This window comes from Lathamus discolor, chromosome 7 (assembly GCF_037157495.1).
Source record: "Lathamus discolor isolate bLatDis1 chromosome 7, bLatDis1.hap1, whole genome shotgun sequence".
In the NCBI taxonomy this organism is placed as follows: Eukaryota; Metazoa; Chordata; class Aves; order Psittaciformes; family Psittacidae; genus Lathamus; species Lathamus discolor.
Window position 1 is genome coordinate 10945390 of NC_088890.1, and position 12475 is coordinate 10957864.

Genomic DNA, 12475 nt, shown 5'->3' on the forward strand with positions numbered 1-12475 from the left:
TATAGGTTGGATATTTAATCTGGACTTTTCCCACTCAAGCTCTCAGGTCAATAGCATGGACTGAGACAGCCCTTCTGCACTGCTACACACTCTTTCATCCAGGACAGCTTTTACTTACAGAGGTTTATGTATTGGCATGCTGATTTATCCATGCTTTGAAGTAAACAGAAGTAGTTTTAACAAACATTTACAAGTGTTAAGCAGCAAAGCTCACAAAATTATAACCCTTAGCTTTATTTATTTATTTAAAATAAATTACCTTTAAATCTTATTTCAATGAGGGAAAGATGTTCACCATGGAGAGAGACAGGTTTATTTGTTTTGTCTTTGGAGAGCTAAACATTATTTACAGTTCTTACAAGACTGGTCTGAAGTCTAACTATGTTTCATTTTACTCTCAGTTCAGCTCAGAAATCAGTGATTCAAGGGAAACCAACAGTAGTTGAATTCATTTTCCCCCAAAGGCTCTCAACCATTTACAATTTATTCATCTATTAATAAATACATTTTGACTCTACTGCCCACATGTCAGAATACCATTTAGTGTCTGTTCTGTGCAGAAGAGTTATTGCCTCTCGAATTCATACAAAAAGTGAAAAACTACTCCTGTACCATGGTATTCTGTCACATCTTTGTCTTCCTCACTATGTTTAGCCTTCTAATTTTGTATTAATACTAAGGACCCAAACACCACTCTCCTCCCCTCCCCTGTGTCTATTTTTAGGGTAGGAAATGAAAGATTCTCAGAAGGTGCACAAGGAAGAAAATACTGTGGAAGGAAAGGCAGAGTTCCTAAGCAAGTCCCAACACCTACCTCTGCTGCCAGGTAGTGTCCAGTAGCAAGGTGTTTGAACCTGAAAAGGCTATTCCAGTACCCCGCGCCACCACGACAGGGATCATGCTGTACCACCTACAAGAAAAGGGAAACCACATTTATATTTTAAGTTAGTGACCTCCACTTCCAACACAGCATTTACAGTATTTCATGTACAAGTAAGAGGAAACAAGGAGCTCCAGAAAAGATGAAACAACCTTTGATATGTGAACGACACACAATAAATACTTTGAGATGGCTACAATTAGTTCAGTTCAACAAGTTACGAAGGATAACACGAAGACTGTGGTGCAAGTTGGCAGAGAAGTAATTAGAGAAGGTGCTCTAGATGCGCATGTGTCTTGAAGCAAGCTTCCTAAATAAATTTAACAAAACTCCTTTATCTTTTCGGTATAACTAATTTTTTACTTTCACCTTCTTTAAGTGGAAGAGGGAAGACACCTGGAAATATTGCGAATACAATGTTGCTGTACAAAAGAATACAAAGGTATTTGCATTTACTCTCTAAGCTCTCCATCAACAGATGCCTCCAACATCAGATTATCTGTTACTTCGTATCAGCTACTCTATGGCTGCAGGCGTTTCCTTAGGAAAAAACTCAGCATAGCTGAGTTGGGAAAGGACTATCTTACTTCTGCCTCGCATGTACAACCAGGTCAGTGCATAACTGGTAAATGGAGGACCAGTGGATACCCAGTGGAAAATGTGGACAGTAACCACAGAAGCTACTGTTGTGCTCTAACTTGTCAAAATAATGAAAATTATAGGTAGGCTTTACATTCAAATACGGGAGACACTGTGTATCAAAGCAGACACTTCTGGAAAAAGAACATAAAAAACATCTATCCACCATCCTAATTAATTTTACAATTCTCACATGCAGTTTGCATGGTAAGCACTTAAAATCATAGAATTCTTGTAACACCAATAGATTGAGGCTATTTTAAGAAGCAAGTGATGTTCAAGGTCACTATTTAGAAGCCAAGTAAAGAAAAAAGATAATTCAGACGAGCAACACATAGGGACTAGCAAAGGCTTGCGATCTCCCATCAAATGAGGATATGCATAATCACATTATTCACACCAAAAATAACGTGTTCGGTACACTCAGCAGGACAGCTGAAATTATTAGCTGCTATTACACTTTAGTGACTGGTAAGAAAATAACTTCACAGACATTTCTTTGTCTCCTTTTTCTGAATTATCAGGAACCTGAATTTGAGAGTGATCTGCTGCACCACCAGAGATCAGAACTCCATTTTGATTTTGTACAGAAAGCACAGTAAGCAAATGTTAAATTTCTAACACCAGGAAGACTTGCACCTTAAAAAAAAAGGAAAAGAAATCCAGGTACACTGTTTTTAAACAGAAAGAGTCATTGTTCCTACAAAGCCACCTACAGCTTGGGTTACAATTCTTACCTCTACCTCCCACAGGGCTTTTGAACTGGTTGCAGATGTGGCTGACTGCCTCCCTGTAGTTCTCAGGAAGACATGCTGCTTCTTCCTATGCTCATCGCAAGTCAGGAACTTCTCCTGTTCTGCATGAAACAGTCTCACCACATCCCCCTGTCAAAGACCAGACAGCATCATCAGCACAGATGTACATCAGTACACCAGCAAACAAGCTACAATTAACTAGAGTTTTGAGTCTTACCCCTTTGAGAATATCATCTTTGTTATCACTCCATTTCATGAAGAGGACTATTTTCCAGCTTGTATTGCAGTTCACAGAGTTGACCTAAAAGGAGAACCAAAACCATTATTCCCACTGTCTCAGGCTTAGGACAAGACACTGCCACAAACTACTACTGCCTGTTGCACTACCCAAGAGGGAAAGTCCTTTCTGTATTTACTCCAGACCAAGTAACTACAGAGTTGACTTGTTAGGAAGTCACTTGCTACACATCACTGTGCCATAACTTTTTATTTCGAAGGAAAATCTTAGCTAGTCAAGCAAAATCAATCTAACTCAAGCCTCTGTCCAACCCACAACAGATATGAGAAAAGTCTGCTAGCTCTATTAAGTTGCTGTTTAACAGGATTCCTAAACAATGCCACACGTACAGACCAACTTGCTGATTTGTACAACACAAATCCAAGCAGCTTAGTTGAAACATACAGAGATTTGTGCAGCTGCTCCAGCTGTGTCAACCTGCTCTTACCTCATTGCACCCTGGATTATCGACAAGCTGATGACTACTGGCGTGGAGAGGCTGGCCAGCATTGACAGGATTCAGGACTACTTTGTCTCCAATGACAACCTGTAGATAAGTGCAGCATTAGACAGAAATCTGCACCCTGAGAAAGCCTTTTTTCTCTCCTTTTTTTAATGGGAGTGATGGCAGGAAATAACCTTCTTGCAGTTTGGAGAGATGCCAGGCTTGAGTATGAAAACCAGGATTCTGTTTGCTTCAGAATTTAGCTCACCATACTCAGTCATTCATACAGAAAAAAACCCCATACTATTGGACCTGGAGACTTTCAGAAGAAACACAGACGGCAATTCTGGTAACTTATCTATGTGCTGCTTTCCATGAACTTGCTTCAGTGGTTAACATTTAATAAATAATTCCTATAGCAAAGTCAGCCAAAACTCTTCCTCCTCCTCCAAGATGCACTTTAATCTGTAAAGTCAGATTATTGACCAGGCTGGCAAGACAAATGCATTCTATTCTGGACAGTAAAGATACTGTTCTTTCCTTCTTCTACGACAAAGTCTAAAAATCAAAAAGCCTTTTCTGTATTGAAAAGAACTATTCTTAGTAATAACATGTCTGAGAACTGGTGCAATTGAAAAGTACTTAGGGCCACTAAGACTGCACTACCCTGTGCTTTGGCTTCACCATGTGTGTGAAAGTGTCTGTAGAAAAAGAACAGTCACATCAAAACATATTAAAACATTAACACCTCACTTGCAGTACTGTGTGCAGTTCTGGTGTCCTCAACATAAAAAGGACATGGAACTGCTGGAACAAGTCCAGAGGAGGCCACGAGGATGATCAGGGGACTGGAGCACCTCCTGTATGAAGACAGGCTGAGGAAGTTGGGGCTGTTCAGCCTGGAGAAGGCTGCGTGGAGACTTCGTAGCAGCCTTCAGTATCTGAGGGGGACCTATAAGGATGCTGGAGAGGGACTCTTCATTAGGGACTGTAGTGACAGGACAAGGTAACGGGTTAAAACTTAAACAGGGGAAGTTTACATTGTATATAAGGAGGAAGTTCTTTCCTGTGAGGGTGGTGAGGCACTGGACTGGGTTGCCCAGGGAAGTTGTGAATGCTCCATCCCTGGCAGCGTTCAAGGCCAGGCTGGACAGAGCCTTGGGTGAGACGGCTTAGTGTGAGGTGTCCCTGCCCATGGCAGGGGGGTTGGAACTGGATGATCTTGAGGTCCTTTCCAACCTTAACTATTCTGTGATTCTGTGATTCTATACAGGGCTAGTCTACAGGATAAATTATTCCTTCTTGATGACGCCTGCTATGCCTAGGTGCCAAATATATACCTGGACTACAGGGCACATAGAGGCTTATTACCTCCTGGTTTTAGGCAAATAGTATGCCTAAGTGACCCAGATTTTGTAAAATGGAGTTGAAGAGATTAAAATAGTAATGCATTTAATTTGGAACCAATTATTTTACACGTTTCCCATGAACAGGGCCACTTAACCTTATTATTACTTCATTCCTCATAAACAAAACGATGATGTATTTTGATTCCAAACTGAGAACACTAAAACCAAGATGCCAATTATTTGTTCCAAATCTACTGAAGGAACTCAACATTTCCTACCATTTTGCACTGGACAGGAATTGTGAAAGGATAGCATAATTAGGTCCCTTACTCCCTCCAACGTTAAATCATTCCACGTTTCCAAAATACAAGTTACCATAGCAATTTTCCTCCCCCTCATGACAGCATAGGAAAAAGGTTGTTCCTGCATCATCATGCAGTAGCTCTGAACATTTCATTAATTGCAAGACAGGCCTCTTGAAACGAGCTTTGCCAAGCTGTGAACAAAGCAGTATGTGAAGATATTCCCCTCCGCACTTACACTGTCTCCAATGGAACGCAGTTTGTAGAAGGGCTGTATGTAGAACCAGGAACCTTCATTTCCAGCTTCATCCAAGGTCACCCTCATAGCATTCTTCTCTAGTAGAGCTGGAAGCCTCTTATTTACTGTTAAGTATTTGTTACTTTTTAAGTGAAGCAGCTAGAATAAGAATTAGAGTTCAGTTCTAAGAATGCTCATTTTTCCTCTCCTTAATTAACAGAAAGCAAAAGATAATGAGAATACTACACAAGAATTAAAATGAAGACTAGATTATATAACAATACTTATGAATTCTGGCACAATTTCACTTACACTTTTTTCAGTAGTATACAGTTCTACAGCACAAAACACCTTCAGCTAATCCAACTGTCCCTTCTGCAGCATGTGATAAATGCCTAGAAATGCCCTAGTCACTTTATGACAGCCTGTTCAAAATCCCAAGATCAAAAGTTGCAAAACGCTGGGGACTAAGTAGCTTTCCCTGGTACGAAGAGGGTGGTGGGAAGTAAAGCTGCCCTGATCTTGCTTTGCTCTGTCTCATTCCACAGACAACATGACTGCTTCTTTGAAGACTCTCCCCCAAGCATCACATTCTTCTACCATCAGATGTGTACCACCTCGCAGACTGCACACCATCAGCATAGGTATGTATACTGCAACAGGTCACAGCCCAGCTCCACCTACCCAGCTCCAACAAGCTGTTCTTCAGTTCCCAGTAAATTTAACAGACAAGTACTTTTGCATAGAAAATCACTTTTTGATGCCTTCTGACTCTGATAAACACTCACACAACATATGGGAGTTATGGGAAACTACAGGAAAAACTTATCACTGCTCTTGACAGTATTGATGTTGGTAGTCCAATCAAATAAGGGTATTATTATTATTCTAATATTATATATCTTTCATCATTAAAAGTACTTAAAAGTACTCCTGTAAAGTTCTGCTTTACAGGATCCCACTTCAGGACACTGTTAGTACATCGCAAAACTAGACTCCTGTCCATGAATTACAGAAACATGAAGTCACACTGAACAGAAGAGTTTGATCAAAATCCCACACGGCTTGCAAAGATGTTCACAGCCTACCTGGATAACATTGCCGTACTGGATGACTGTTCCCAACAGCTTTCTGTTTTCAGTTTCATTCTGTTTCTTTTCCAAATCTGCTGCATGCTGAAATTAAAGAAGTATAATTCAATTGCTGACTGTTTTGTAAAAAGAGTGTCCAAAGACCCGAGGTTAAGAGTATTTCAAAGAACTGGAGAAACGGTGAGCATCTGAAACAGTGCAATCTCCTTCTTTCAACAACATAATTTCCAATTCCCTTCTTCAGTTGTTCAGAAAGACAGACAAACACAGTTTAAGCAACCCATAATTGCATAGAATTGTTTAGGTTGGAAAAGACCTTTAAGATCATTGAGCCCAACTCTTAACCCAGCACTGCCAAGTTCACCACTAAGCCATGTCCCTGAGTGCCACATCTACACATCTTTAAATACCTCCAGGGATGGTGACTCCACCACTTTGCTGGGCAGCCTGTTCCAATGCTTGACAACACTCTGGGTAAGGACATTTCTCCTAATACCAAATCTAAACATTCCCTGGCACCACTTGAGGCCATTTCCTCTTGTCCTTTCATTTGTTACTTGGGAGAAGAGACCAACCCCTGCCTTGCTCCATCCCCCTTTCAGGTAGTTATAGAGGGTGATTAGGTCCCCCCCGAGCCTCTTCCTCCAGGCTGAACAACCCCACTTTCCTCAGCTGCTCCTCTTCAGACTTGTGCTGCAAACCCTCCATCAGCTCCATTGCCCTTCTCTGGACACACTGCAATACCTCCCTGCCCTCTCAGACAAGACAGAAAAGAAGCCACGAGAAGACAATACCACATATGTGAGGAGGTGAAGAGGGATGGGTAACAACTCAAGCCAGGAAGTTCATATACCTTTCTACTGACTTCTGCACAAATTGAAAGGAAAGGACCACAACTTCGGCTCTTTATTTTACTTTGCCAACACAGGCCCCAGCTGTTCTCCAGCCTGTCTTTTTATGGCAACTCTAACCATCTTCACCATGCAGCAGGATTATTTATAACACATTTATAAATGCCCACTGCAGCTCTGAGCATGTGAGTTCCCAACCTCCAGCACCACATAGTTTGTACTGTATGAGGCTGAATGATACTCTGTGCTACTAGAGACTGGCTGTGAAGATGCAGATGAGCATTTCTGTACAACATTAATACAGCAAAAAAAGAGAAAGCCCTTGCAAAATTGAATAATCATAGGGATACATTGTTACATTTAGTAACTTCATTTCTACCTAGCCTCTTGCACTTCGCTTTGTTTTTACAAGTGATCTATGTCGCCCAGGCTGTCTCTAAACTATTTCATTTTGTAAAGAAATTCTCCCTTACTTTACATGAAAAATTACTTTTTTAATAAAAAAAAAAAAGGAAAACTATTTTCTTTAACGGGTATCTGGTGGTAGAGAGTAATGTAAAACTAGACTTTTTAGGAGCTTAAGCATCAAGGTTTATGGTTTGGTTCTCAGATCTCAAGGACAAAAGTAGGTGCAGTTTTCTGTTGGAGAGGAAAAGTGCCTACAGTTCCTAACTGTAGTAAGATACAGTAATAGTAACACAGGAAAAAGTTCAGCTACTGCAAAGGAAGAACATCTGTATAATGTTACAAAATTTCATCATCTTCAGCTTATGTAAAACATGCTATTTTTGGAAGTTGTGCTAGGTAGGACAGATGGCTCTGACTCTGAGAGAACCTGGAATACAGCTGCTCATTCACATTTAAAAATACATTCAGAAACTCAATGCTACGTGATTTTCTCTTTATTGCTGAAATACAACTCTTCTTTTGCTTGATTTCAAAGTACTCTGTCAAGAAAGGATTTCTTCAGGACACTAGGGCCCTCTCAACAGCAAGCACAGACTTCTCTGCCTGCACTGGATTGGGTGCCACATTTATTGTGAATAAAGAAAATAGCATATTCTGCAAAAACATGATTAAGGCTTTGGGTGCATTTCAAAAGCACACACCAAAACTGACAATCGTTCAAGGTAGAATCATTTTCTCTGGCCACTAGATGTCAGCTTCTCAACCAGCACTGATTCTTGATACCAAAGAAAGACAAGTGTCCCACATTTTAAATCCCTTAAATGGCATTAACTTAAAATAACCTGACCTCAGCATTGAGCACTCCATAGCAGACAATAAATTCAACCAGCAGACAAACAGAAGCCAAAAAAGGCAAGTGATGATAAATACATGTTGCATCATCAATTTTGTTAGGAGTCACATGTACTGATAAAGACATCTGATCACAGCCAGAGAAACAAACGTATACACATCTCAGGGCATGCCCCCCCCCCCAACACACATCAAACAAAATGCAGGGGGTTTCAGTGTACTGCATGTCTGACAAATGACAGCATGACACATGTACCCATATGACTGGTAGAAAAAGAAGTTCCAATAGATGAGTGATATACATGGGACCAAATTAGTTTAAAGCTGTGCATGAGCCTCAGGCCACTGCAGGACTGATTTGGTACATGATATAGAAAGGATCAGCCTTTATGACAAAGTGATACAGATTAGATAATCTCCAATAACACTGTAAAATCCTTTCACCAAATCAAGCACGCAGTTCATGCACGGTGGCACATTTCTGCACAAACATCACTTGGCTGGGGCTAAATACTGGAAAAATCACATCCTGTATTTCCATATGGATCCCACGACCATACGGTAAAGTGTCAGATGAATAGGAACCCAAATACCTGAACTGCATGTACTGAGGAAAGAGGAAACAACTTTAAATTACATTCAATTGCAGGGCAATCACAAAGTACTTTTCTTCTACATGATGTAGTATTTAGACCATACTTTCTCTTAAAATCCATTTACTCACACAAAACCCACGGTCATAAACTCTCTCCTTATACACCAGAAAAGGCAAGCCTAGAATCCCCTGTTCTTTAAAGCTTGCTGCCATGGTCTGCTTCTCTTACCATCATTAACAGGGCAGAAGAAATGCGGCTCAAGTGAGGGACTTTTGTGCTACAGCCAGTACCAAAATAGCTTTCTCCTTGCTAAATTAATACTTCTAGGTTATCAAATTATGTTTTCAGCAGCAAAATGAGTCAAACAGTCAGCCTTTGTGAAATGCAGGAGCAAGGCAGCCATATGGCAATCAGCAAATGACACTCTCCTACAGGGCCATTTCATATTTCAGTCTACAATGAGCTTAATATAGGCTTAAAGAAACTAAAAATATTTAGAATTGCAATTTTGACATGAAGTATTCTAGCTATGTAATTTTAACATAAATACGGAGTTTATTTAACTCTAAATTCAACAGATGGTATTTAAGTTAAGCTGGCTTTTTTTTTATATAGGAATTCTAAAAACAGCAATCAACTGCTTTACTGGGTTTTCAACTGCTGAATGTCAACATTTTACACAGAAAATATTAAATACTGCAAGCTAATAAGGAAGGAGATGCTGTCTGGCCTTATAATTACTCGTAATTACCCATCAACCTTTACATGTATTAACAGCAGTTATGTTTGTTTGTGGACTCCCTATAGAGTTATCAGACTGGTAGCTCAGATGGTATCTACCAGCCCAACTAACTCCCATGAGTTAAGATGTCAAGATGCAATGTCCCAGAATCTTCCACTCCATGTAATTGTTTGGGTCCTATTTTTATGCTGTTACCACCCAAAGTGCCCACATAGAGCACTACTACAATTAGCCCAGGTTAATGACAAAAGCTTAAACGGTTACCATGACTTTAACCCAGTATCATAAACACCGGTACTGGGAAACACAGACCTTGAACAGCATGTTGTCATAAAAGTTAGATCTCAGTGAATGTTTCAAAAGGGGTCCTGTATATGGATTTCTACATACCTTCTCAGTGTCTCCTGGTTAACTGCATTGGAAATACATATTTAAAGCAGCATGGGTGAGAGTGCTGATGAGCAAAAGGAGCCTAAACATGAACACTTACATGCAGTTTGTTGAGTAGCACGGCATCTGTGGTGCTGTTAGCTCCTGGCTTTGCTGCTTTCCAGAACTGCTTTTGAGCGGAGTACCGGTTCATGGGACATAGTTTGAACAGGCAATCTATAAAAACAGATGAAATAAACAGAAAGATTGCTTTGAGCATTTGTAATTATCTGGATTTGTGCTGCTAACATTGTCCAAGGAACCAGCAGCAAGGAAAGCTTTATAAACAAATTCCAAAAAGCTCGTAATCAGACCAACGCTTTTTTGAGCGCCAGGAATGTTGCCCCATGAATGATAAAAATTAACTGTTGCTGCCAAACATCTGATGCAAGACAAGAAAATTTATAACTTGTCCCAGTCAAAACCGGTACCATACTAAAATGGTCACAACGTCCCAGTGCTTTCCCAGGAAAACAGATTTGTTCTGCACACTTTCAGCTTTTAGTTTCTGTATTTTAGCAGGCACACTACTGCATACAACTCATGTGGGGGGGAGGGGGGGACACAGGGTGTGCTTTGGGGTTTTTTTTGTTGTTTGTTGAGTTTTTCAATCAAATCCCTCCTATTGCTAGGGAAAAAGTGAGGCACAAAGAACTGGAGAAACTCATTGGAGAAACTCACTTGATAAAGCAACAGCAGCATAAAACACCCCCAAATAAAAGCAGCCACAAGCTCAGACATTCAAAGCATCGCTCGAGGTACCAGGAAAACCCTCAGGGTGTCAGGTTCTTTACCCAGCCCATCGACAGAGTTTATTTAACATCCAGCCTGGCAAAAGCAGGAATTACAAGTCATTAGTCTTATTAAAAATACTTTTTTTCGTATTCAAGAGGTTCTAACTTATCAGTAATAAAACCAAATTAGCTGCCTTTACTGTTTTTCCTCCTCTTTGTTGCTAAGCAACTGAACACGCAAAAAAATAAATTAAGCTATTCAAAGGCAGTGCCTAAAGTAGCAGCGTAAAAGTTTAAACAAAGTGCCAAAAGCCAGAAGGCTGTTCCCAGTGCCTCTCTGGCAACAGCAGGGATGTAAGGCTGCAGGCTTCTAACCCACGTGGTATTTCTCAAGGCTCCTGGTGTATTCTTGTAGGCAAGTGCTGCACTTAGGGAAGCAACAAACTGAGGAGAGACCTATCTGGGGGATTTATCTTCCCTGTCTGAAAAGGACAGCTCTTTATAGGCTCACATGATGCTTATCAACTAAAAAGGGAAAAGCCACGCACTGAAGACAAGTAATTTCAGCTCAGTTTAAGTTGCTGAAGGGGTGCTAAAGTTGCACCACTAGAGTCAGACCTTGATAATTTTACCTTGGGATGCCATTTGAGACAGACACCTTCACTCACCCCCAAGGAAAAGATACATTTGATGTCCCTCAGCCTGCCTAATCCACCTTTGAAGCACCAGACAACATCAAACACCTTGCACAGAAGGGCAAAGGTCTGCCTTCAAAACCAAATCCCCTTCTAATAGGGCAAAGCAGTAGCGGCAGATCCATCTCAGTGAGCCACCGACTGCCAAATAGGCTTATCAACTTGTCCCAGACTACCACAGCGATTCCTGCAGCCTGCTTACCTGGTGGCCCAGTATACCAGCAGGAGCTGGGTATTACACTTGGGACCTTTAACAGTGACGCAAACCATGGAAGAGAAGAGCTGAGGGTATGTGCAAGGAGACTTAATCGCATCTATCCAGAAACACTCCCCTCCACTTTGACACTACCAACTCACAGCTTCCGAACAAACAAGAAGTGGAAAACGAAGTGCAAACCACACTTTCCACGCTTGCTCTCTTCAACGTATTTTTCATTTACATAAAGATGATTCACAGAGATTGACAGCAGAATAGATTCAAAAAGCCACTGCGGGCTGGCACTTTAAGCTAAGACTGTGCATTGTAAGCAACACACCAGTTATAAAATATTCTATTTTTACTTAAACCATCAGTTCACACAATGACAGCAATTAACACACAGAACTGCATAGAAGAATTAATCGTATGCTAGATTTAGTCACAGCGCAAGTGTACTTTTTTCCATCCTTCTCAGTCAAGAAAGTTGTCAAGTTCAGTTTAACTTCTGAATTGTTAACTGCGAGCAACCCCCTCTCTTCCCTTAGCACAAGGGAGAGGTCTCCAAGCGTTTGACCTTGTTCAACCCAAGAAAGCAAAACACCACGTTTTTCTTAGATTTTCTGCCTAGCTACAAAGCTACAGATCTAAAGCAAACAATGAAAAGCACCCAGCACATTTCTCCCCCCCTAGTATTTGTTCTATGAAATCTATTTCTTAAGTGGTTGAGGAGTTAAACTTCACCTCAATATGACCATGAAAGACTGGCCAGTACTGAATGTTATGTCAGCACAGGTCAAGCTATGTGAACTTTATGGCCAGAAGACTTTCATATCTGCAGATTCCATGGGCTTATACGTTTACTGAAGCCAACATGCAAAGCTGTGATAGCTGAGCACCATCACGGTCAGCAATCTACAACCCAGAGTAGCAATGACTGTGTAAGATAAACCAGCTACTTGTCAGATACTATGCTTATCGAAGTGAAGTCTTATT

General features: G+C 40.7%; 1 protein-coding gene across 4 annotated transcripts in view; it reads right to left on the reverse strand.

Moving 5' to 3' along the window:
• ITPR1 (inositol 1,4,5-trisphosphate receptor type 1) overlaps positions 1-12475 on the reverse strand; it is a 179545-nt gene that overhangs the window by 119797 nt on the left and 47273 nt on the right. For all 4 annotated transcript variants that reach the window (XM_065687507.1, XM_065687506.1, XM_065687505.1 and 1 more), the window contains exons 4-10: positions 9916-10031; positions 5974-6060; positions 4886-5044; positions 3000-3098; positions 2492-2575; positions 2257-2403; positions 815-910 (exon numbers count right to left, since the gene is read on the reverse strand). In XM_065687507.1, the coding sequence (XP_065543579.1) occupies positions 815-910; positions 2257-2403; positions 2492-2575; positions 3000-3098; positions 4886-5044; positions 5974-6060; positions 9916-10031 (788 nt within the window). The remainder of the gene's footprint in view (positions 1-814; positions 911-2256; positions 2404-2491; positions 2576-2999; positions 3099-4885; positions 5045-5973; positions 6061-9915; positions 10032-12475) is intronic.